Source organism: Brettanomyces bruxellensis, chromosome 5 (assembly GCF_011074885.1).
Source record: "Brettanomyces bruxellensis chromosome 5, complete sequence".
In the NCBI taxonomy this organism is placed as follows: Eukaryota; Fungi; Ascomycota; class Pichiomycetes; order Pichiales; family Pichiaceae; genus Brettanomyces; species Brettanomyces bruxellensis.
Window position 1 is genome coordinate 12857 of NC_054686.1, and position 26545 is coordinate 39401.

A 26545-nucleotide genomic window follows, 5' to 3' on the forward strand; every position below is an offset into this window, starting at 1 on the left:
CATTAACAACAGGAAGGGGAAATTTAAATATTTTTCTAGTCTTAGCCCGCACCCGCAAGCCATTCTCTCCCTAAATCGCCCCATCTATTTCCCCGAATAATTTTTTTTTCCCCTCAGACCAACCCGCCGAGGATTTTTTATTTTTATTTTTCTCCTGTTCAATTAAAGTGCTTTTCCTAAGCTTCCAATTTCATTAAATAGTCGTATTGGGAACCGTATATATGTTCAATTGATACTAATGCATGTGATACTTAGTTTTAGATACGTTTAGGTGGTTATGTATGACATGATCATTTGTAAATAATAATATTCTTATCCCTTAATGTAATATATGCGTCCACAGTCACGTCTACCTTAAACTTTTCCACCCAGTTTATGCCAAGAAAACCCCGCTTGCAAGGATTAAAGGTATTCATGCATGTGCATTTTCCCTTCTTATTAAGTTCATTTTACCTTCTTTCTTAGTTTATTTTACTTTTATGCTTCTTCTTTCTTTATGTTTAAAAACACAAAAACATACAATGTATTAGTTATAACGGGAAACTTGATAAAGTATTCGACGCCCAAACTAAAACCAAATCACTCTAAATATTACACTTACAATATTCTATATCAGATGGAGTGTTCAGAGAAATCACACGAAGAGAGATAATGTAATTATATAGCCCGTGGTGTGGGTAAGATTCTTATGAGGAATTATTCAGTGGCACAAATATTCTAGAAAGATTCTAGGTATGTTTGGTGATTAAATATATAGGAAGCAAATATTCCACGGAGAATATTAAGGGGAAAATGGTGAGGCAAGTAGATAAGATAATAACAAGGTTATCTATCAGTGAGCTCATCGATTAACTAGATCTTGAGATACTCTAGCAAATGGGGAATTTCATGTTACCGATATATAGTGATTAATTTTCTATTCTTTCCTGCAAATTGTCCCTAATACTTTGGTCCAGACAAGTTTTTTTGAAATCGGGGGAATCAGATGCAATCCGACATTTATTGAAAGCTATCTTTATATCCTAATTACGTAATTAAGCAGCTAATACTAATAATATGCAGTAGAAACAATATCAGTAAGTTGGTTTCCTAATAGCTTGCTTAACTTTGTTAACTTTCATTATTACACATGATGGTTTACATCATGCATATTTCTTCTGCGCAGCAGAGGGAAAGACCTTAACTATAAACAAACAACTTTTTAACTGATCGTTTCCCGAGTTTCTCAAAAACCATTGCTTGATTACTTATTCAACATAAGATCAACAAAAGAAGAAATACCATACAGTTTTCTCAGCCATCTTTTCATTTAACGAACTGTTCTCGCTTTCGTCTCCAATCCTTATTAAAGACCAAAACCATACAAATCAGCTTCGCAACAGTTCACCAAATTCGTACTCTAGATTACGTAACTCAACGAGATATTAGCGCGCATGAACAATGCAACCCAGTGGTAAACCCCATTTTTTTTCCCCCGCTTTTCAAGTAAAATCAGCTGAGGTCATCGTAAACATGTGCAGACGGGTGCAAAAATTACATGCGGAAATTCGAGTTCCGAATAATAGATATCTTTGCGAAAAAATTAGATCAATTTCTTATTGTTTTTCGGCAAATGATGACAACCAGATACAGTGCTCATTTTCAATGTATGATGAAATTTAGGCCTCCGTATGCATATACCTTTTTCTCTTGCGGTCCTCTATTCATGGGGTCTACAACAAAAAAGGTACTATTTTTGTATTCGGAATTCGGACTTATGCTTTATCTGGTAGTTGTAACGTTAGGAGTGCTGTATCTCTTTACAATGCCCGATAGCCTGATACATTTATCCCAAAATAGCGCAGAAAAAGATAGGCCACATTTAAAGAAAAATAATCTAGCTCCATTAATACGGATTTTTATAGTATTATAGATATGATACCTATTTCTGCTGATATTCTAAAGATAGATTCATAGTTCCCGGAAATTCGGTTTCCGTTTACATGATAAATCAAGCTTTTGATGTTGGAGCTCACAAGTTCGGATGTCTTCTTTTACTACGATGGCTTCCAAGTTACATGAGTTGATTCTTATATACATATATAAGGGTGCCCGCTAGATTCATTACTACGGTTAACAAATATTAGTTACTTTCGTTTATGTACTCCATAACCAAGAACTTAACCTTATAGAAATCAAAAAATTAAAATGACACGTTATCTTGTTACGGGTGTTGACGGAAATTTGGGAAGCAGGGTTGCAAAGAATATGCTTAGGGCTGTTTCTGGATCTCAGCTGGTGTTCAGTACTCCTTTCCCAGAAAAAATTGATGAGGCTAAGAGGGAGGAGTGGAAGGCTGAGGGAGTTACCTTGATAAAGATGGATTATAGAGACAGAGCCCAGATCACCAAAAGCTTTGTTGATAACAAAGTTGACCGTGTTTGGATGGTTTGTGGAACATACATTGGACTACCAAGACAGATCCAGCATAGAAATATGTTTGACGCTGCCGTGGATGCCCATATTAAACATATTACCTACACATCGCAGGTGGGTGCAAATCGTCAAGGATATGACCAGTATGTCATGCCAGATCATACATTCAGTGAGGCTTATCTCAAGCTCTCTGGCCTTAACTACAATATAATGAGAAACAATCTTTTCTTGGAGAACTCCTTTATCAATGCTATCAAATTGGCAATGAGTTCAGACTTGGAATGGGTTACAAATGCAGGTGAGGGTAAAGCAAACTTTGTTGCCAAAGACGATAGTGCAAGATGTGCAGCCGCCCTACTTCTCGGTAAAGGAGAACCAAACACTGCTTATGATCTTTGTGGAAAACTTATTAACGAGAAGGAAATTTGTGAATTGATTGCTTCATACTCAGGAATCCCATTCACATTCAAGAAAGTGGATGACGAAGAATTCTACGATTATCTTGATGCCAGAGGACTTCATCGTTCAAGTGAAGTTTACACCTCAGGTTCTCCTTTAATGTGGTGTAGTAATGACTTGGTTACAAATGAAGGTTCTATTGGAAAGGGCTTGATGGCTGTGAAATCCGATGCCATTAAAAAGCTTACTGGTCGTGAACCTACTGACCCTAAGGAGCTTCTTGAGCCATGCTCTTTTGCTTGGAGAGGATCGGATGCAGACAAAAAATACAATCATAAATAGATCTAAATGATTTTTTAATGATCATTAGTTAAATGCGAACCCAAAAGAGATGGTCAAAGGCTACGCACGCCTTCTCTTATTTTCCCTCATACTTCTTTTTAGTTTTTGAATTTTCACTCCTTTTTCTTTTCATATCTTCAATAAGAATATTCCTTGTTTCCTCACACGTCTAGACGGCAAAATTAAATATGAAAGAAAGCCATTGCGATAACTAGTTCATACTGTACTATTGTCTCTCCGATGTGAATGTTGGCAACTGACTAACAACCATTCGCGAACTCCGTGGGTGCTGGATTCTGTGTTTTGATGAACTCCGTGCTTTGCTTATTCTTACCACGTGATCCTAATATTTGGCACCTAATAGAACTCCATTTTCGGACTTGGATATTAAATTGCACTGCATATTACAGGATGAACTACATTAGATCTTGTGTAAAAGTAACAATAATCATATCTCTTGATTAAAGATACATAATCGAAATTAAAGAAAAAAAATAATTCATTATTCTTCAGTACTCGGCATCTGGCTACGCGAGGTTTATTGTTGCGGTCGGTTCCAATCCTTGCCTTAAAACAATAGAGATAATATTGGGCTGTTTTAACGGTTACGATCCGCAAACGTATGTTCTCCCGAAAATTTTTTTTTCCTACCTCGGAGGTCACTTTGGCTGAAACCGGCAAGAATAATTACTTCTAAAAATAGAAGTGTTAATCGGAATCCTTATAAAAAAGAGGACCACAAACTTCAGAGATTCATTGCACCGAATTTCTGTGCGTCTGGGAGTGATAAATTCCCTAGAAATAGAACAATAGGAAAGTTTCGTCTCTTTCCTCTTCGAACTTTATCATTTTTCTTTACATTATTATTGTTCTCTTTTTTTTTTTAATTAGTGACGCCGGTAGTCTATCTCACAGAGCAACCAAGCTGGACCTCAGTAACTCGATGAGAGACTCATTTCTAGTAACAAACAGGTGACCGGTTTTCTGGCTGTTTTACTTTACCAGCACATCTTTTTGAGAGGAATCGTTTAAAATGTGTATCAGAGGACTACAAAATTCCGTTAGATGGTACGGTGAAATTCTTCATCAGCTAGTATATAACTGTACAAGGGGATTTGATTAGCATTGGATATAACATCTTAATTCTGTAGGATAAATTCACTTGGTATTTTCACTAAACATTAATTAAGTAAGAAAGATATGACTGAAGAAAAGACAGAACAGTCATCACTCAAAGAAAATATCAATTTCGAAAAAGGGATTTCATCAGATGAAGTTGATGAAAAAAGTATCTCTGAATCCCATAAGAATTTTCTATTGAAAATTCATGGTACCTATCACTTGGATCCTCTACCAACAGAGGACCCCAACGAGCCTCTAAACTGGTCTAAGGGAAAGAAAAGATTCAATTTCTTTATGATGGCCTTTCAGATGTTTGTGCAAACATTTATGTCTGCTGGACTTTCTCCTGCATACTCAGTAATGGCCGCAAAATATGGTACCTCTATGACAATGACCTCATACTTGACTACGGCGCAGTTAGCTTTACTTGGTGTTTGTCCATTGTTTTTCACACCTTTGATGGAGAAGTATGGAAGAAAGCCATTCTTTATCATCGGTAGTTTTGGTGCCTTGGTTACCAACATTGCAGGAGGATTTTGTAACACCTATGGAGCTCAGATGGCTACCAGAGTTTTAAACGGATTATGCTTGTCACCAATATCTACAGTTGGTCCAGCATTTGTTGCTGCAATGTACTTTGGAAAGGATAGAGGTGCAATGAATGGTGTCTGGTCTATGATTCTTATTATGGGAAGTCCTATGGGTCCATTCTTAATGGGTTTTGTTGTTCAACATATTGGATTCAAATGGATATACTGGATTTACGCAGTTGTGAACTTCATTCAAACAATTGGATGGATATTTACAGAGGATACACTTTACTTCCCTGGAAAGGTTAACCATAACGCGAAGGGCATTTTTGGAAAGCTAGGATTTTGCAAGAATCCTGAAAAGGAGGTGTCCCTTCGTGTTTTCTTGGCTCCATTCACTATGGCTAAGTATATGAGAAATGTTCTTATGACATTCACAACTTGTATTGTTTTTGTTTATGCAAACATTGTCTTCATTGTGGAGACGCCATCTATCTTCCAGCCATTATTCCATCTAGACTCACAATCAATGTCCTTACAATACATTCCTATCATGATTGGATGCTTTATTGGTGAGATGATAGCTGGTAAGGGATCTGATGTTTTTATGATGAAATGTCAAGCAAGGCGTGGGGGAGTTAGGGTTCCAGCGGATAGATTTATTTTAACTTATCTGGGTTATGTGTGTGCTATACTCGGTGTTTTGATCTGGGGTATCTACTTGAAGAACTCCAAGGAAGGTCATTGGACTATTCGCCCACTTATCGGCTCTGGTATCTCCGCCGCGGGTGCAGATATAGTTCTTACCGTCACCATTACGTATGCTAATGACTGCCAGCCCCAAGATTCAGTCTTAATTGGATTGTTCTACATGTTCTTTAGACTTATCTTCAGTTTTGCAAGTTCAATATACTTGCCACATATGTTTGACTCTATAAATATGGCGGGATCCTCCATATTCATGGCAGCAGTCATGGCCCTTTGCTTTGTCATAACTGTCGTTCTTCAAATCTGTGACTGGAAGAAAGCACGAAAGGCATAATAATATTACTCACTAATGATTAGATTATATTTTTCTGGTTATGCAAAGGACATCAACGGGTGTTATATACTTTTACTTTGATGAAATCAACTAAATCCATTAGAAAAATCAAGATCCTAGAATTTCAGCTGCTATAAATATGTGGATACTGTAATTTATGAAATGCTATATGTCTCTTCGCTTATTTCTTTCTGTTTACCTGGACTAGAAGTATAATAAACATATTCTGAATGTAAATTTTTGAAATGCAAAAAAGGAATATGGTGTATGAATAGATGTGTAATATATTCGTCGATAATAGCATCTATATTAAACTACCATGCCTTGTGCTTTTTCAAGAGAACCTCCCACATAAGGATTAAACGTATTTGAACATATGCAATTATCTTTTTTCGTAGTTCTTTTATACCTTCCTCTTTATCTATTTCCCCTTATATCTTTCTCCATTCGTTAAAATCACTCAATTTACAAGTTAGCAAAAACTTCATAAAGTAATTGGCGTCACAAATTAAACAAATCAGCAAAATATGAACGCTTTTCTAAAAAAAAGTATCGGAAGCTAGGCTTATGGTGACGTAGCAAACGATGCTTCATATTCAGAGACATCTTAACTTAGATACAATAGTTAAAAATCAGATGTTTAGAACTGAATTAGTTAACATCAATTAGGCTTTACTGGATGCATTGGGTGACACATATTGTGTGCATAAACAACGTGAAAGAAATCCCAAATAAAAAATGTCACATTGTGGACTCTAAAATTTCATTAATTTATCTTTTCTTATAATTGAGGAAGTTCGCACATTATGTGAGAAATTGTTAACATATTAAAGGAAGAAAGAAAAAGAAAACAATGTGAAATAACAGAAAAACGTATAAGAACGATAGCGATATCGATAACAAACAATACTGGTACTTGTTTAAGTTTAGAAGCCCAACGTTACATTACGGTATTCTGTTATTAAAAATTTTGTTCCTGACATCTGGATCAAACATTACTAGTCCTCCATTGTTACTAGTGGTTAACATAATCAAAAATCATATTGGGTTCAACGCATTCGTAAAAGTTGCATTACTAATAGAGTCCTTCATCAAATTCTATCAGTTTTTAACTACATCTGAGTTGAGAAGTCTCCGCCCATAGAATATTGCTTGCCAATTCATCACCAAAAGCTATTAATTTCTATGACTGTAACAACTTTTGGGTATTCGTTACGCCATCATATGACTTCTAATTCCTATGACCGCAAGAACTTTTACAATCTTGAAATTATCGGAAAATCTTTTAGTTTAATTTTGGTTGTAATCCCTGAAGGGAATCTTCACTGGAATAAATTTCTTCAACCGAAGGAAAATAATGTATGAAAATTTTAATTGTAATCAATTATTGAATAAAAAAACTTTTTTTTCTGTCTTCCCCACACAAAAGAGGAGATGGAGAAGAAAGACAATAGTGTTTGTATCTCAGCAAAACAATGCCAAATATCAAGGTAAAAAAAGAAAAAAGAGGTATCGGGGTTGTGGCAACACAAAACACAAAACATTCGTTATTTATGATATCTGTATCCAGGTTGGATGAATTGTCCAACCTTATTTTATGTGTAATTTGTTGAGAGAAAAGGGGGAAGGGAAGAAATTAGCCAGACTAGAGGGTAAGATATATATTATAGCGAAGAAATGATGCCTAATCAACCTATCAATAATTCAAGTTATTTGAAAGTTGTTCCAGTCATAGGGATTAGGAGTGAGGCTTATGAGAACGTAACAAACATTGTCTTATATGTAGAGGTATCTTTAAACACAAGAGTATATCACTATCCTTATGAGTTTTCTGCGATGGAACCTTTCTGGTATTATATGAAAATCCTTGTATTTTTCAAGTAATTCGTTTCTAAGGGAATCAACATCATATTCAATTGTAGGTAAAAATATATTTATTGTTTCAGTGGTATCTTTCAGAAGATGTTGTAGTAGTAGTATTTACACAATTATCTGGAACTTCATCTAGGTCTCCTTAATCGATGCTTTGTAGCAGAATTGTGATACGTCATTTTTCTCCCAAACTATTTGCCGATTAATGCTAAATATTTTATTTTGTATTAATGCCGTCTTTAAATCGAATCGGATGGTGATTTTTCGACCATATTTTCGCGCGCTGATTCTGATGCTAAAATTCCTTTCGCGAAAAAAATAAAATTCGATTTGGGCGGGCCGTTTCGTTGTTAAATTAATTGTCATTAGGTGAAGCCTGACACTTTTATCTATATCTGGAGAAATTTTTGGAAATAATATTATGATATATTTATATTTTGTGACCTTACCGATGGTAGGTAAACTTTTTTTTTTCTCCAACAGCAGCTTTTATCCCATTTATATTTACATTGCTGATTATAGCTAGACGATATCGTTCAGTGATTTAATTGTTTTACATTTCGTACTATACTTTCCATGCTGACCATTCTTATCGCAAATTTTTCTCGGACTTTCCAATCATATTGATGACACATTCTTAACCCCGAGAGAGTTCTGGTACCATTTTATTCTTCCCTTTATCGATTTTGGTAAAGAATGTAAAAGTGGCTTTTCTTTATTGTTCAAAAGTGTGGCCTACCACCAAAAGGAAAAATTACAGATGCATCGTCACACCATAGTTGAAAATCCGACAAATTCTCAGTTAACATACGAATTGATCACAGCTTTCATCAAGCAGAATCATACTAGATAGATACAAATATACAATTACCTCTGTATGAAGACAAGCGAAGTAAAACTGCATATTAGATCAATTTTGATGGGTTATTGCCTTAACTGATGCTCTTTAAGATATGGCAAAAGCGCTACGGAGTAGTTACTCTGTAGTATATTATTTGCTTGTAAAAGCACTAGTTATTATACATGCTTTAGAACTGGTATTGGTAACCAAGGTAGGATGGACACTAAATGACAACCAACGCACTGTAACTCTAAGGTCTAGCTCCCAAAAGCAACTTCCCGTTAAAATCTCATCAGCTATCTATACCTTTCATTATACAATCATAATAAGCAGAAAGAAAAGTTTAAGAAATTTTTTTTGTAGTACGACTATATAAAGTTTTTATTTGGATATACAATCACAGACAACTTTTCCAGCTTGAACGAGCTCTTCTTCAAACCATCTTCTTCCTATCATTTGCAAATTTATTGGAGCCCCGTTGAATAACTCAGAATCATCGTACAAGCTGTATTCGTATGCCTCAACGTCATTTCTTTGTTTGTATGAACGGTCTACCGTATCTAAGCTTGGATCGCAAGAAAGACCAGTTGGAAAAACAATTCCAGGGAAGTCAAGAATATTCCAAAGACCGGTATAACCTATGTAATGGTCTTTTCCAAGTTTTGGCGCGACTGAAACATATGCCGGTGCTAGAATATAGTCAATACCGTTCTTTTGCATTGTATCAGCATATATATTTCTGTATGTATCTCTAATCAAAGTAGATTTTKGAAATTCAGGAACAGTAACCCCATCTGGCCCACATCCATAGGACATTGCAATTTTACTGAGGGGATGAACGGGTTCTCCAGAGGCAGCAAGTGCAAGTCTAAGTTCTCTCCCACCATCACCATTGTAAAAGTTTCCGACTGTTTTCATCAGCTTCTCGACATCTATGGCCTTCCATTCCACAATTGTTGCTCCAGCATGTTTTAATTTTTCAGCTGCATAATGAAGACCTCGAAGAACCGGAGGAGTTGGTTTACAGACACCGTCATCATAATATATTGCAATAGTTAATGAAGAGATATCAGGACTTGGAACATCTCTCCAAGGTAAAGGAATTACGTTGGCATCGTTCTCCCAAGGCTTGGCAGAAATAAGGGATTTCATGAAGAGATTTATGTCATCAGCAGACCTCGCAAGTGGTCCAAGAACTGCAACAACTCCTTCCTGAACTCCAGATTCCTTCGGAGGAATGTCTTTCGTGGAGATTCTTTTTTGGGTTGGACGGAGACCCCAGACACCACAGAACGCAGCAGGACATCTGATCGAACCACCAATATCAGATCCCAATCCAAAAGCAGAACCATGCATTGCTGCTAAAGCACCTTCACCAGACGAGGAGCCACCAGGAGTTAGCCTAGTGTTTCTTGGATTGCAACAGTATCCGGTTATATTATTGAATGAACATAGATGAAGAAGACATTGAGGTTCGGTAGTTCTAATAAAAAACACAGCCCCCAAATTTTTTAATGTTTCCACGGTTAAAGCCCACTTATCGTCAATGTTATCAATAAGGGAGACAAAGGAGGAATGTGTGATCTTACCCTTATATCCACAGTGTTCTTTCAAAGAAACCGGAAGTCCATGTAATGGACCAATAGTCTTCCCAGTTCGTTTATAATATTTATCCAATTCGTGCGCCCGCTCCAAGCCTTCTTCCATATATAGTTGCATAGCACAATTAGTGAGTTGATGTGCTATAGTTGCACGTCTGGCAAAAGCTTTGAAAACATCAGTGGCCGACAATGAACCATCAGCCATACTTTTAACCAACGAGGTAGCACTAGATTCAGTAATTTCATACTCCTTTTCACTGAGCACTTTTTTTGGAATACCAGTGACATCCGCTCCATCTTCTTTTGGAATCAACTCTGCAGGAATTCTGTACTCCTTTAAGATTGACTTCTCTAACTCATTTTTATAGGCCTGAATTTTTGGTTTAAAAGTTTCAAAGAGTGCTGGATTTCCGGTATCTCCAGTGTAGTCATTGAAAATTGTTGACATTATATTGTGCGGCCTTGATAGATTTTTGAAAATACCCTATCATGTTTAGAAAAGAGACCCGGGTAGAACCAGATTACTCATTATCTCAAGATCAGCAAACAGGCATCTTATATAGATACCTAATTAAATACGTCCGGAAATTTGGAAGATGTCAAGAGACGAAATTGTGTCCTGATCAGGAACTATTAGGAACGAACAGCTTATCGCCCTATCGTTTCTGGTGACGAGAATCTGGACCGATTAGGAAATGATATCTTTTTTTTTTGCAAAATTATATTGTTGTGGAATTTAATGATGATCGGGCTGAAAAAAAAAAAAAATTGTCGATAGCCCTATCGCTTGGGAAGCTTGTGGACTATTCAATTGTTTATTTCCCAAAAACAAAAAAATGATATATTAAAACAAGAAATTTTGTATACAGCGGCTAATGAAAGAGTGATCCATAATAATACCTTTTCCTAATAAGTCAGGCTTTTCGTCTGAAAAGAATGAACCTTTGTGAGCAATCATAATCGTTATCAAACTGATCAGCACTACTTATCTTCATTACTTTTTGACGTGATAAAAATATATTCTACACAGTTATTTCGTTGCAAAAAGTATATAATAAGCTCCAAATGAGAGGAGTATTTGATCACAAAGAATTACATTTTCTATCTTTTGCTTCTTTTAAACAATTAAATTCTTTACATTGCGAAGAAGAATATAATATAATATAATGGCAGAGCTAAACTCTTCAGGAATCAATTGCGAGGATATTCCTGGCACAACTCATTTAGTTAACACTAAAATTAATCCAGCAGAACTAAATGAAACAGTTAAGAAAGAAATTGTGCTTATCCCACATCCATCAAACAATCTAAATGATCCACTTAACTGGAGTCACAGAAGAAAACTTATTCAAGTATTCTGCCTAATTCTATTCTGCTATGGAGGAGGTGTTGCATCTTGCTGTATATACCCATTGTTAGTGGCAATAGCTGCTGATCCATCCACCAATGTTACCATAGATAATCTTAACAACGGAACAGGCTATAACTTTCTTTTTTTGGGGTTAGGCCAATTTTTAATGACTCCATTTGCTCAGCAGTTTGGAAAAAGACCAGCTTATTTATTGGCTATGTTGGGAAACCTTGTATTCTGTCTATGGATGCCATACGTTCACTCAAATGGTCAATGGATTGCATCTCAAATTCTTTCAGGCCTTTTTTACGCTCCTATAGAATCACTTCCGTCGAACACAATTACAGATTTATTTTTTGAACATGAGAGAGGTACATATATTGGAATTTATAGTGTTTCCCTTGGAACATCCAACTTCATAGCACCAATGCTTTCTGGATTTGTGGCTGAAGCTCTTGGGTGGAAATGGGCTGTTAAAATTGCTGTTATATTTGATGCTGTGTGTTTAGTTGCAATGTTCTTCCTCATCGAGGAGACAAATTATGAAAGAGAACCTGGTTTAGAAGGTGAAGTAACTGAATCTGAAGGGATTCGACTTGCAAGTACAACATTTTCTAATAAGAATGAAGATATCAACTGTACAGTTTCTCCTGATACTAATTTTGATAAACATATGTCTACTGCAATTTCTAATCATGAAATTGAGTACCATGCAGGTAAGGGCTACTGGGCAAGGTTATTACTTTTAAGTGGTGCTCGAAAGAAAAATCACTTCTTCGACTATATCCTGATGATCCTCCATATGTTCAGGTTTCCTCCAATTCTATGGTCGGGATTTCTATACGGAGTGTCTTTATTTTTTTATTCTATCATAAATACCACTGAAAGCATTATCCTTAGTGCACCTCCATACAATTTTTCCACATCTATGCTTGGTCTAGCATATCTTGGTCCTGTTATATTTGTGCTTCTCTTTTATCCTTATGCTGGTTGGTCTATTGATTGGATTAAAATAAGAAAGGCAAAAAAGCATAAGGGCATTTCACAAGCCGAGGACAGGTTGCCTGTTCTCTTTCTTTTCATGATTCTTGGCCCTGCCTCTCTGATTATTTATGGTGTAGGCGCTGCTCATGGAATAAATTGGTTTGGTGTGATATTTGGAATGGGGTTAATGGCTGGTTTGAGTATTGTTGGAGCTACCTCTTCAATAACATATGCCTTAGATTGTTACCCAGAGGCAGGAATGGCAGGAATGGCAGTCGTTATTCTCATCAGGAATGTGATGAATTTCGCTTTGGATTATGGTATTACGCCGTTTATTGATAATTGTGGAATACAGACGACTTATATTGCCTGTGCTTTCATTTGCCTAGGATGTATTGGAACTTATTTTCTTATGGAGAGAACAGGTTTATATTGGAGGAAAATGACCAAAGGAAAATACTGGCATTTAGTTGCAAAATACCGGCAGAGGGGCGTGATTCAATGAAAATAAAAGAATGTTTTACCGAAGATATTTTTTTTCTATAATCTTGAAAAGTTTATCTTTGTATACACAATCTGACCTCTAAGCATAATCAAAAAGAGTCTTCCTAATATGATAATCAAGTAGTGAGTTCAGACCAATTGAACTATCCCAAATTCTCTCTAGGTATCTAGAGGCTGTCCTCATATCCCCAAATCGGACGCAATCTTCAAAATTACGAAGTCTGTATAGTAGGTAATTTTTTTGCTGTATGTTCAATGCCGCAGACCCAGCAACTACCATTGGCCAAATACAAATAGACGATATCCGGCTTTGAATAGTGATATTTGATAAATTTTCCAGAAATCGATTCAAAGCAGCCTGTATTGACGAATCACTGTTCTTTAAAGAAGGGTTTAGAAGCTTGCTTAAAAAAATGAAACATGCTTTGGCAACCATATCTGCAAAATAACAACTTTCAGTGATTCGACTTAGCACTTCTGTTGGCTCATTATTTAGCGGTTTCGATGGAAGGAGTGGCTGACAATAAAATTGTGCATTTCTTAATAATTCACCCGCTATTTTCTGGTTATTGACGTCAAGGGGGAAGTGTGCAGCTAGCCAGTTAGTTTTTGCAGCTATTTCAAATGAATCCAACGAGGCTCCCATAATTGGATTGTTCATCCATGGAATAGATGATTTAGAAACCCTGTAAGCTAAAATGTTTCTATATAGATCAAAAATCTCAAATGGCGACGCAATCTTGTCAATTATATTGGATCCACATCCAAAAAGATTGATGGTGTAATTATAGAGAAAACTTTCTGACACAGTCTTTTGAATACAACTGACGAAACCTGACTCAGTCAAAGTTAGAGATGGCAAATCATTTAGTTGGTTGTGATGTGAGCGAACAGGTTTAAAATTCAGGTCATGAGCATGAGCACCATACTGTAAGTTTAACTTTAATCCAATGTTGTTAATGAGTCTTCTGACCTGAGATAGCTGTGAATTGTAATCCCAGTTTTCATGGCCGAGACTATTTAAGTGGGCAAATTGTGTTGTCTTTTGAAGCTCTGACAGCCAATTAGTCATATCAACAAAATCACCAGAGTTTCTTCTCTTTCCATGCTTTCTCACTTTACTTCCAAGTATGTAAATCGTTCGTAAGCACAGGGAAATGTTAGCCGTTTTACCTTGCATACTTTCTCCGAGAAACTGTAATACAAAATGGAAACATAACGAGACTATCATAAGCCAGTCTTCATTTCCAAACACCGGAAAGTCTTTTAAAAAGCAATTGACAATAAATATGCTTTTTGCTAAATAGTCTTTAGAAACGGGAACGAATTCCTTAGCACCTAATGACAGAAAGAATGCACCACAAGTATAAAATATTTGCCTTAATATGGGATTGTTCACTCCAAGGGGGAGAGTAATCGATCCTGGAAGGAGATGATGATCAGCTAACAATGGGGTCACTTCCACAAGGAAACCTCTAGAAAAAGCATCAAAAAGTTTAATTTCTATATGATTCATTTTTGAACCAATTACGTATGTCCCAAAGTTTCCACAATTCAGATATAACTTGAAGTAACGGCCATTAACATCACTAAGATATTTGCGGAATAGCAAATCAAATTCAGATTCTTTTTTCACATCAATCAACTTTGTATCATGGCTCTTACCATTAATTCCTTTGTAGGAATTCGGATTTTTGGTGAAACGAACCCAGGATCGGTAAGCATCACTTTTATAAGGTGAATTCGAGGAATATGTTACTGCAGATTTTGTATTAATATTGACAAATCCTATTGCTCTCTTTCTATTCTTTTCAAGCTGAAACTGATTTATGTGTGAAAGTGATTTTTTTCTTGTAGGCCAGACACACTTATATGATGACTTAATACATTTTAAACATGATGGTTTGGTTTCATCACACTTAATTCTTCTTTTTCTGCAACACAGACATCCAGTTCGTCTTCTTCCTCCAACAGTTGGGGCCCTTCTCCGTTTCAAATTTCCCATCTTGCTAAGGAATAATAATGTTTTTATTGAAGGGAACTTACGTGTTGAAAAGAAATTACTAACCGGAAAGTGTCAAAATATATAAATGAGTACAACAGATAAGACCAGACAATCGCTTATTAAGATTTCTGCCGCATTTTCGCGAAAACTTCGGATTTCCCGATTCAGAAGTACGATGCGATAAGAGAAAGATCAGCTCGAAGAATTACAGCTTCAACAGAAACCAACTGACTAATAGACAAGTACGTACCATTAAATAGTTTTGAATCATGAATACTACACCTTAAGATATGCCATCTACATTTCCGTTCGTAAATAGGTTGCCTTGCTGTAGAAAAGTCATAGTTTTTCTTTAATCAAATCATCTTGAAGATCTAAGATAGTTCGCTATAAGAAATCTGTAATGGAATACAGCATTGCATTAGTTGCGTCATCTCTTTTACGATCAAACTTCTTTAAAATTTCGTGTTTTGACTAATAGTATTCTTTTTGGACAAAGGTACTATTGATCATACAGTAGAAATACTGGGTTTTTGTTTCACAAACTCTATTGGTTAGTGGATTAGTGGATTGGTGGCCGATAATGTATACAAGAGTAAATATGTGTAATATTGATAAGCACATAATAATAATAATCGGTGCTTGCGTTTTTGATAATTTTCTTCATCATTTTTGGAAAGGTCGCGTTTCTTGTTGAGTTATAGAATTCGCGGAGGAATCCGAATAACTCGTATTTGGCTCTAAAAAGGGAGCCTGACCTGTTTCGGCAGTAGTATTACCGCCTTTGGGGGTATATTATAAGTTATCCGAAGGATTGGAAGGCATATTGATAGAATAGTGGCTTATATTAAGATATATAGCGGTGATAGTCTCTAAAGAAAGAGGTAAAATAGTAACAAAATAATAATAGAGTGAGAAAATACAAGGGGTGTTGCTAGACCCCTTATATATTCTTACTCGGGGAGAGGCCACATATCCCAAATATGGGTAATGACCCGTTCAAAGTAATATAAAAAGTAATAAGGGCAATTCGCATGGCTTTAACACCAGTGAAATACAATAAAAGTAATAAAAGATAAAGTAATCCTTAAATATAATTGGTCCAAGGATGTAAATAAAGAGAAATTTTCTCGAGGTTGTGTGGTTAACAACAATTGTCTTTGTAATATTCCGCTGATGGTAGAATATTCCAACATTTCTGAAACCCAATCCATTTTTGTGAAAAATCGGCTTTTGCTCTGGTTAATTGGATAATTTTTTTTTCTATTTTAACTACCCCTCTGAGATGGGCTTCCCACGGAGAGAGACAATGTAGTTGTATAGTCCACGGAATAGGTGGAATTCCTAGGAGGAATCATTCAGGGGCGAAAATATTCTAGTAAAATTCGAAATATATTTTGTGAACAAATATATAGTTAGCAAATATTTCAGAGAGAATATTATGGCACAACTGGAGAAACAAGCAGATAGGACAAAATAACAATTACAAGGCTATCAATCATAGAGCTTATCAATTAACTGGAATTCGAGATAATTCTAACAACTGAGGAATTTCATCTTGCAGATATATGGTGATTAACCTTATTCTATTCGCTCGTGCAAGACTGTCACTGATATTTAGGTTTCGACAGTTTTCTTGGCATAAACAAGGCGGCGCGGTCATATGTAGACGCGACTGTCGAATAGTATGCCCCTTAAAAATTATATGGCTCAGATAAGCGCGCGTCAACGGGATTATTTACATACGAGCTTTTATTTTTATTGATTTATCTTTGGGCTCCTCCAGATTTTCCCCTTGTCAATTTATTCATTTAGATAAACGTAGATAAATATCATTTGAAATAACATAATATAGTCTAATTGCATAGTTTAGGCCTCAGGAGGGTAACGAGAAAAGTCTCGCTTGTTTGGAGTATCCCACATACTGACAATAATTTTCCGTTCACCATCTCTCCATGGCTTTCTTCCATGACTAACTTGGTAATTGTTAATAATTGCCAAGTCTCCTGGAACCCAATTATGATTGTACTCAGTGTCTAAAGAACTCTGAAGAATTAGATCCAGGTCTTCATGCGAGATTGGTTCTTCATTATCGTCGTATGATATCTCTGTTGTCTTACCGTAACTATTCTTTTTATCTCTGATATCACCGTAAAATGTTGGAATACTGTTGAAGAGAACACCATACTTTTTTGTCTCCGTTATTGTAAAGCTTAACAGGTTCTGTGTGTTCCTTCACATCGAGGTTATTGTCCTTATCCCACTCGAAATCCTCGCTGATATGGTCAAAACAGACTTTTCCAGCTTTCTTCTTTCTTTGCTCCAATGTATCTTCAGGCTGAATTGTTCTTCCAAAAGAATAATAATCCTGCCATCCAGTTCTATTCGGGCTCTTGTAAGCCCATATTTGGGTAAATAGCAATCCCCTTCTGGCGAGTCGCTTGAGGAACGTAGGATTCTTACGCTTGACGTCTTCAAAAGTTTCTGCTCCATGAACAATTGGTGTTTCACCACCTTTGGCAGTGTATTCAGTGCATGCAAAGAAGAGGGTGCTTGGGTATGTCTTGAACCGTGAAAACTCGTTATGTTGGTAGATTTCAATCCCACCTGGTCCCTCGTTGGCCGTAGTTAAAACATTCGTAATCTGTGTCCTCTCTGCAGTAGATCCATTTTGGACGAATGGGACAAGCTTGCTTCCATATCCGATCGCCTCAACGTATTTGGAAATAACGTTCGGATCAATGTTCCCTAATCTGAGTACAATGGCCCCGTTCTTATCCAAAATATTCCTGAAAAACCCTTCCTCGGCTTTATTCTTCAACAATTGGGCAACATCTTCAGTTGAAATGCTTTGCTCACCTTCGCTTTTCACTTTATATGCCACTGGAAACTCATATCCGTTTACTAAATGGCTATCTTTGAGTTTGATCTTGTCTAATTCTGCCATTCTGAAATTCTGTGGTGCTTCTCACTGACTTTTGGATTGCATGTAAACCCTGAAGTTAAATCGAGAAATTACAAAATAAATGTAGAACTACAACCTCCAAAAAGAAATTGGCCATCCACTTATATAGGATATGAGGATCCACAACTATTTGTGTGCTAGTTAATGATAACATGCACGATGTTTCAACCAGCGGAAAGTACAAAACATTGTTGAAAGCACAAACAGCCATAGTGGAAAATATCAGTCAGTTACTAAAATGGAAATTCATCTCCGCCACCTGCTTTTGCCATCTTCTTTACGAACTATGTGAAGAATATTTTAAATGAAAACAAATCTACCGTACAGGGCTCCAAGAGAAAATGGGTGAAAAAAAAAATGGTTTGCCTGAGATTGCGGAATATAAGGTTTGGCCAAATTATAAAGCCACACATCCTAATTTGGCATGTAAGATTACAAACTCAAATAAACGGCTTTGGGTTTCAAATGTGTAGAACATTTTGCAATTTGCAATGGGCTTCTTGAATATAATTTATTGTGGATATTAGTATATGCTTTAAGTGGTTAATATGATTCAGGGACGAAAAATCTTCCTGAAATTGTTGACAATTGGTTGGAATCAAACTTTTCAGGGTATATAAATGGGAGGATCAAAAAACTTTAGTGATAAACTGAAAAAAGATTATTCGTATCTTGCTACTGAAAAGTCTCAAGATCAGGCTCAAAACTTTATTATTTCTCGAAACAACGGTGATGACTACGAACGACGAAGAAAGTACCAAAAAAGATACCAGGTCTGAGACACTTGTCGTTGGAGAACAGTTAAATACCAGTGAGACTGAAGAAGAACAAAGCAAGTTTGAAATCAAAAGAAAAGGTGCAGATGTGACGTTGGATCTCATTTCACATAGTGGTGATACAATTGAGCCACTTACTAAGGAAGGAGAGAAAAAATTGAAATGGAAGCTATGGCTTACAGTGCTGCCACTCTGCTTCATGGTGAATGCCACATTGTTTATTGATAAGGACTCGATCAGCTATTCGAGTTTGATGGGACTTTGGGACGATACTGGAATGAACTCTGCGGACTACAATAATGTGTTAACCATCTTTTATGTAGGTTACATTCTAGGGCAGATTCCATCGCATTATCTCTTTCAGCGTATTCCAATGTCAAAGTTCATAGTTCTCACAACTGCACTGTGGTCTGTGCTAGGCTATTGTATGCTTGGAGTTAAAAGCTACAGTGGAGTTATGGCTGTCCGATTCTTTTTGGGTTTCACAGAATCAGGTATCACTCCAGCAGTGGAGCACACCTTGGCGATGTTTTTCCCATTAGATGAGCAGGCGATCATAAACCCGATCTTTTGGATTTCATGTCTTGGAATTGACGTTCCAATTGGATTCATTGCTTATGGATTACAATTTGTCAAAATCTGGAGACCCTGGAAATGGTTCTGGTTGCTGGTGGGAATTGTTTCCAACATTGTTTGCGTGTTCAGCTACTTTTACTATCCAGATAACCCGGCCACATCAAAGATTTTCACTGTTGAAGAGCGGATCCATATTATTCAAAGAGTCAAGAAGAGCTCGAAATCATCAATCGAACAGAAAACATTCAAGAAATATCAGCTTATCGAGACTCTTAAAGATCCAATTACATGGCTCTTTGTATTGTTTTGCTTTTTACAGATGTTGGAGAATTCTACTACTTACCAAGCATCCATAATATACACACAGTTAGGCTTCAACCATCTCACAACCACTCTTCTTATGGTCGTTCAAAACGGATTTTCTACAGTCTGTGCCATTGTGGGGGCTCTTCTTATGTCTCGTTTTAGGAAGCAGTCCATCTATTTAGCCTGTGGCCTAATGTCCATCTGCTTTATTGGAGCAATTCTTGCCATCACAATCCCTTGGGATAATAAGCCAGGAATTTTGGCTGGAATTTTTATGACCCGTCCGAACGGCACCGCCTACATACTCGCCTTTTCTTTGGCACAGGCTACCGCTGCTGGTTACACCAAGAGATTAACTAGAACAGCATTATTCATGATATCTTACTCCATCAGTAACATTATCTGTCCACAGATGTGGAACAAGCGCTACCAGCCACGTTATGTTGTTCCATGGTTGATGCAGATCATATTCTCATGGTTCACCGCTCCAATTATCTTGCTTATTATCAGATACATCCTTAACCGCCGGAATAAGCAGAGGTTGGCAGCTATTGCTAATGGTGAGGTTCCTCAGTATGGTTACGTTGATGTTACCGAAGAAAATGGAACTACACACAAAAAGGAGGTTGAAATTTCGATGCTCGATCTTACTGACCTTGAGAACAAAAACTTTATTTATCCTTTGTAAACTTGCTTTTTGTTTTTTAAAAAAGTATACTTCCTTATTTATCTGTCTACAAATCCGAATAATGGCTTTTTTGGTGAATGACGAAAGATTGTAGTTCGTGAAGGTAAGGTAGTTCAGTACAGTACAGTAAATAAAATAAATAAAGTAAAATATGATAGAGCTATTGAGTAAAAAATTATGAACTACAACTGCTTGAAACAAAATGTACAAATTATACTATTACTGAGTGAATTGTGAGAATTCACTCTACTTTCGCGAAGCGCCAACAGAGAAAATTTCTTTATATTAGAATTTCTCTTCCTTCACTATATTTCTACCCTGATTAACTAATAAAAGATAACTATCAAACGACAGTCAACTATTGATTAGTACTAGATAAATAGGCTTATACTACATGGAAACCCTAGAAACTAATATATAGATATTTCCGGTGATATCCTATTTTTCTTTGATATGGATTCTCTATTCTCCAGTGACTAGCCTTAATACATCGTGGTTATCCTGGAGTCTCTCTCTCCCATTGAGGACATTTCAGGGACCATCTGGACATATTTGGAATATGACAAAATGGAATGAAAGACACACTAATGCAATATGTCTAAATGGCAGAAACATGTCATCCACAATAAGGAAATCGACGGAATCATTTAGCGGAAATAAGCGCCACTTTTTTTTTTTGCGCTCGACTAGCTCTTCGCCCCTAGCAGTTTTAACATTATGCTAGCGTAATTTACACAGGATGTGTCTCATTTTAAAGCCATTTTATTGTGGAAATAGTTTTTAAAGAGCACTCCATTAAAATTAGGAAATGAAAATCCGCCAGGAGTTCACCACTTCGTCTGTGCAGATGTGGCTTTGCCTGTATGCCACACCTACCAAATGCACAGTTTCAAACTATTTGGATAAACTTAGGTATGTCTTATTCTTTGCTTATGTAGAGCATAATTACTGAAAAAAACAGGAATAAACTTAAAAAACTATGTAGGAGAATAAATAGTTCGGAATTTCTTTAGATGGATGAAAGAAACTACTCACAGCCATTTTTTTAACTGTGCTTCGAAGAAGAATAAGACTAGATAAGCTTGGAAAAATATAAAACAAATAAGGCAAAAGGGTCAAGAAAGATATAACAAAAAGAATAAGATAGCATCATGGGTATTACTAAGGAATCAAAAATCATTATTGTGGGAGCTGGAGTTTTCGGACTTTCCACAGCCTACAATTTGGTCAATGACGGATATAAGAACATTGAGATCTTTGATAAGGACGATCTTGAAAAAAGTAAATACAATCCACTTCATCACACGGACAGTGCAAGTGCAGACATCAACAAATTCTATCGAATTTACAACGATGGAAACAACAAGTACGGGAAGTTGTCTGCCAAGGCTTTGCAGACTTGGTTGAAGTGGGCTGACGACTTGAGAAACCTTTCAGATCAAGACAAAGCCAAGTTTTGGGACACAGACTATGAGCTTATTAGACATACAACTGGCCTCCGTATCGGAGACCAAGAAGAAGTGAGTTCCGTGGAAAAACTCAACATTGCTGGCTTGAAAGAGTTGGGTCTTGACGGAACGCAATTTGACATTAGCTCCCCCGAGAGAAGATTAAGCGCCAAGTTGCTTGGATTGTCCAAAGGTTTGGAGGTGATTAAGGACTGGAAATCAAGAGATGTCGCTCCAAGGATTACAGGGTACATAGATGGTGTTGGGAGAATGATTAAAGCAGATAAGGCTTGCTACCTCGTGAAACTTTTCCTTGACAAGCATGATGTCATTTTCCACTTTGGTAAGGAAGGAACATTCAAGTCTTTGGTGAAAGGTAGGTGCTCTAAAAGGGGTGCAAAAGCCGAAGGAATCATCACTGCTGATGGAAAGGAACACAGATCAGACCTTGTAATCGCGGCAGCTGGTCCATGGACAGCATCCTTGGTTCCAGAATTGAACCATCGTATTCAGGCTTCGTTGGCTAATATTGTCTATTTCATCATTCCTAAAAACAGGCAGGATTTGATAGATAAATACTCTCAGTACCCACATATTCAGTGGAAGACCACATCCAGTGAATTTGACCAGATAAATGGCCATGCTCCCTTGGAAGGTGGCTTTGCATTCTTTCCACCAAGCCGTAAAGAGGGTATTCTCAAGCTCAATCTTAGACAAAGACGGTATAGAAACCCCGTCAAAATTAATGACCAATACGTTTCTGTTCCGGTCACGTTTGGTGATGATAGACTCCCTAAGTCTGTGATTGAGGAGGCCAAAAATACTCTTCTTGCAATTGCACCGGATGTTGCTAAAAGCGAAGACCTAAAGATTGTTTCAAAGTTATTGTGGTATACAGATGCAATAAACAGTGACTTTGTCCTTGATTACGTTCCTTCCGTCACTAACCTTTTGGTTGCAACGGGTGGCTCTGCACATGGCTTCAAGTTTCTTCCAGTTTTGGGTGAAACTATTGTTGACCGTCTCAATAATGTGCATAATGAGTACACAAAGCTTTTCCGCTGGAAGAATCCAAGTGACATTACCAAGGACAACTACGGGTTGAAAGATGATCTTTCCAAGATCACCAATACGTTTAAGGATATCACTATAGCTGAAGACGCTGATTTTGCTTTTTCCCAGAAGGATTTGGCAAAAATTGGACATATTAAACTCAATTAATCTAATATGACCATACCGAATGACAAGTGCTTTTAAATGTTTTGACATTGAAACAGTGAGATATTTGTGTCTCCTTCATTTTATCAATTAATTGGGTTTCAATCTGTAACACTACAACTTACATATTGCACATTATGTACTTAAATACAAGTTTCCGTGCAAGTTTTGTTCACTTTATATGTATTTAATCCCGGAATGAACACCACATAATTTGTTTTCCGACACATTATATTGGAGAGAACATCCCGAATTTGAGCGAGTCTACTCATTCTGCCCTTTGGATCTTAATGAAATTTTGTTTGCCCAAATCTGCATGACAACCGGCGAAGTTCGTATATTGTCTATGGTCTATTATTACATACAGAAGTACAAATACATCCATGAACCCTGTTCCAATTTAAATGATGCTTCTTTTCAGGATGAAGCTATCAATTTGGACCAGAGAAACCAAAAACAGAATAAAAAAACAAAGTAAATATTTCCGTGCCTTGAGTCACAACGACCTACTATAATGTATTCTGTTTGTTGAAAATAGTATTAAAAAAAGTACTTAAACAATGCTAAACTATCTAACAACACCTAAAAATAATCTAAAGACTAAAGCCGATAAGTACTCATACATTTCTATAATTAGCCTTAAATATGATACAAATCACTTTACAAAGTTCTATTTAACCAGTACATTATTGCTTTTAAGACCAAAAAAGATTTAAAGCAATAGAGGCAAAGAAGAAGGTATAAAAGAGGTAAGGAAAGAAGGAAACGCTCGTACTAAAATATTCCTTATGAGTGATGATGTTGTTTTGGCATGAAACAAGGCGGGGCAATTCTTAATAGACGCGTCTATCGACAAATTAATTTACACATCATCATTTTCAACAGGATTCAGCAACCAACCAAAATTGTCTACAATAGCATCTTTTTTTGGTGAAAAATATATATATCTTTTAATCATAAATTGACGCACTCCCTTCTTATAAATCTGATTGTACTTCAAGCAAGTACGAGACATAATCAGAGTGGCTTAGAAATAAAGCTAAAAAAGAAAATTTAAACGCGAACACAGTAATATAGTTAGGCATTTTCAATATGCTCATGATTACCCTTAAGCTTTCCTTCTTCTAGTGTGGCCATTCCCGTAATTCTGCTAAGCTTTTGAGAATCTCCGAAAACCTCTGCAACTTCTTCTAATGTATGACCACTTGTTTCAACAAAAGTGAAGTAGGCAATCGCGGACTCAACTGCGAGAATACAGCAGTAAACAATGTAATACTTCCATTCAATTGCTGACATTGCAATTGAGTTAACAAAACCATTGTAAATCATCCAGACATATTGCACCCAAGTGAATACATTAAGACCTTTACCTCTATAAGTGAAAGGCATAATCTCAGTAACATATGTAAATGGAACACCATTTAATCCAACGTTATAGCAGAAGTAATAAAGAAAGATCATAGCCAAAACGCCCTGACCCAAATCCTTTTGCTTGAAGTTACGTTGCTGGTTAATAGCAGATAGGATTGTCCAGATAACAAAGCAGATGAGCATACCAAAGAGTGAAAAGTTAAATGCGTGTCTTCTTTTAATATTCGGAATTATTAGGAATGCCTGAATCAAACAGCAACCCCAGTTGTAAATCATCAAGCCGCCATTGACCACCAATTGTTCACTGGTAGAAGTAATTCCAATAGAATTAAGGACTTTTCCGAGATAGTATGAAACCAAACCATTTCCGGACAACTGCATGAATGTTCCTAAGCAGCACAAAATCCATGTTCTTCTACGAGTTGCAGAAGTTTTGATAAGATCTCTATAAGAGGATTTCTCATTTGCTTCCCTTTCTTGCTGAATAGCCAACTGAATTTCCGTCATTTCGTAGTCGATCAACAATTCACTACCTGGATATCCGCCACCGTGATTTTTACTCAACACCTTTTTTGCTTCTTCTAGCTTACCCTTGGAAACCAAGAATCTAGGTGACTCATCAACTATGAAAAGAAGCAAACAACTTTGAACGAGTGGGAAAAAGCCCTGAACAATAACAGGGACTCTCCAACACCAATTATTGGCCATATTTCTAGTACCATAAGAAACCCATGCTGCAACAATAGCTCCCAAATACCACGATGAATTGTAATAAGCGGTAGATGTAGACCTGTGTGTAGGAAATGAAAGTTCACTAATAAGCGATGGTGCAGCAACCTGAATAATACCAGCACCAAATCCAAGGACAACTCTAGCACCAATTAACATTCCCAAGACATTTCTCCCAGTATAGTCCGAAGGGAAACTTTTTTCCCAAACACCCGCACAGGATTGAATAATAACACCAATAATCATGATTATATTGCCTATTTGAATACCAGGCTTTCTTCCAAACTTATCAATCACCCAAGAATTAATAAAGCAAGACACAAAACAACCGAAGACATAACCATTTGTTAGAGCTCCTAGAACGGCACTGTCAACATTTCCAATAGCATGATTGAAATTTGGCATCGTGTATAAGGAATTGAGGACACTTCCATCATAACCATTGTTACATGATGTTAAGGCAACAATAAAGATGTATGCACTCAATTTGCGAAGATGCGAAAGCTGCCACCATTTTTTCCCGTCAAATTTTGGCATAACAGTCTCAATAGACATCGGCTCTGGCTGATTCAAAGAATCAGCAGAGAGAGAATCTTTTGAGTTGCCATCATCACTCCCGGCATTAAATTGTTCATTAGTCATTTCTTTGAGGTATAACTAAAATATTTCTTGAAAATAGCGAAAACGTACGCTTTAAATTTGAAATAGAGGAGAATGTAAATGGAACAAAAAAAAGAAATCACTACATGGAATATGCCAAATATATATAAATACCAACAGCATTACATATGTAGGATTACTGCCTCAAACTATATAGATGTGCTCAAGAACTCACCGTTATTCTTTTTGCGGTATTGCTAGACGGATATATACCCCCCGAACGAAGCCGAAGTATTTCGGATGAACCAAACGTCATTTGAATAAAATGCAAATTCTCTTCGTAATTTTCCGAGTTCAACTTCGTCCTTTTCCCCGCAAATCTAGCCAAACAGTTTTCATTGTGCTTTTGCAGATGTAACTAATAAGTTTCACAATTTATACATTATTTACACAAAAAAATTTCTTGGGTTTATCCGAACAATAAGAATAACTTTTTTTTGCCTTGAAACATTTTTTGATGGTGGGGTTTGCATGAAATGCTTTATATTGGCTGTCAAGAGAAACTTAAATTCTTCAAATTATTCAAGGATAATGCCGAATAGCAATTACCCTTTTGGTTTTAATAATAAGATATGACTGTCTTAAATCAACTGCTATTCATGTACTTTTATACACTATTGTAAACATTTTATTTGCAGGCAGTTCCGGAAAATTTAGAAAAAATAATATCTGAGAATTTAACAAATGCCGAAGCAAGAAAAGAGAGCATGCATGGGAAACCGAATAACGGAACAAGGGAAAAATAGTGACAATTGGTGTTGACAGAAAATATGAAAGTTAAAAGAAGCTATATTGTTCCA

The 26545-nt window shown here is 36.5% G+C and overlaps 9 protein-coding genes across 9 annotated transcripts; 5 read left to right on the top strand and 4 right to left on the bottom strand.

Moving 5' to 3' along the window:
* Positions 1–2187: 2187 nt before the first annotated feature.
* BRETT_004045 (uncharacterized protein) lies at positions 2188–3156 on the top strand (the record flags this gene model as incomplete). The annotated part of the gene is made up of 1 exon (XM_041282544.1): positions 2188–3156. The coding sequence occupies one exon, from the start codon at positions 2188–2190 to the stop codon at positions 3154–3156; it is 969 nt and encodes a 322-aa protein (XP_041135320.1).
* Positions 3157–4356: 1200 nt separating this feature from the next.
* Positions 4357–5850, top strand: BRETT_004046 (uncharacterized protein; the record flags this gene model as incomplete). The annotated part of the gene is made up of 1 exon (XM_041282545.1): positions 4357–5850. One exon carries the CDS (start codon positions 4357–4359, stop codon positions 5848–5850), a length of 1494 nt encoding a protein of 497 aa, XP_041135321.1.
* A 3094-nt stretch (positions 5851–8944) lies between these two features.
* BRETT_004047 (uncharacterized protein) lies at positions 8945–10612 on the bottom strand (the record flags this gene model as incomplete). Its single annotated transcript, XM_041282546.1, has 1 exon — positions 8945–10612. The coding sequence occupies one exon, from the start codon at positions 10610–10612 to the stop codon at positions 8945–8947; it is 1668 nt and encodes a 555-aa protein (XP_041135322.1).
* A 718-nt stretch (positions 10613–11330) lies between these two features.
* On the top strand, positions 11331–13004 carry BRETT_004048 (uncharacterized protein; the record flags this gene model as incomplete). The annotated part of the gene is made up of 1 exon (XM_041282547.1): positions 11331–13004. One exon carries the CDS (start codon positions 11331–11333, stop codon positions 13002–13004), a length of 1674 nt encoding a protein of 557 aa, XP_041135323.1.
* Positions 13005–13082: 78 nt separating this feature from the next.
* On the bottom strand, positions 13083–15008 carry BRETT_004049 (uncharacterized protein; the record flags this gene model as incomplete). The annotated part of the gene is made up of 1 exon (XM_041282548.1): positions 13083–15008. The coding sequence occupies one exon, from the start codon at positions 15006–15008 to the stop codon at positions 13083–13085; it is 1926 nt and encodes a 641-aa protein (XP_041135324.1).
* Positions 15009–16877: 1869 nt separating this feature from the next.
* On the bottom strand, positions 16878–17955 carry BRETT_004050 (uncharacterized protein; the record flags this gene model as incomplete). The annotated part of the gene is made up of 2 exons (XM_041282549.1): positions 16878–17195; positions 17227–17955. 2 exons carry the CDS (start codon positions 17953–17955, stop codon positions 16878–16880), a joined length of 1047 nt encoding a protein of 348 aa, XP_041135325.1.
* A 750-nt stretch (positions 17956–18705) lies between these two features.
* Positions 18706–20319, top strand: BRETT_004051 (uncharacterized protein; the record flags this gene model as incomplete). The annotated part of the gene is made up of 1 exon (XM_041282550.1): positions 18706–20319. The coding sequence occupies one exon, from the start codon at positions 18706–18708 to the stop codon at positions 20317–20319; it is 1614 nt and encodes a 537-aa protein (XP_041135326.1).
* Positions 20320–21470: 1151 nt separating this feature from the next.
* BRETT_004052 (uncharacterized protein) lies at positions 21471–22988 on the top strand (the record flags this gene model as incomplete). The annotated part of the gene is made up of 1 exon (XM_041282551.1): positions 21471–22988. The coding sequence occupies one exon, from the start codon at positions 21471–21473 to the stop codon at positions 22986–22988; it is 1518 nt and encodes a 505-aa protein (XP_041135327.1).
* Positions 22989–24062: 1074 nt separating this feature from the next.
* On the bottom strand, positions 24063–25727 carry BRETT_004053 (uncharacterized protein; the record flags this gene model as incomplete). The annotated part of the gene is made up of 1 exon (XM_041282552.1): positions 24063–25727. One exon carries the CDS (start codon positions 25725–25727, stop codon positions 24063–24065), a length of 1665 nt encoding a protein of 554 aa, XP_041135328.1.
* Between the last annotated feature and the right edge of the window lie 818 nt (positions 25728–26545).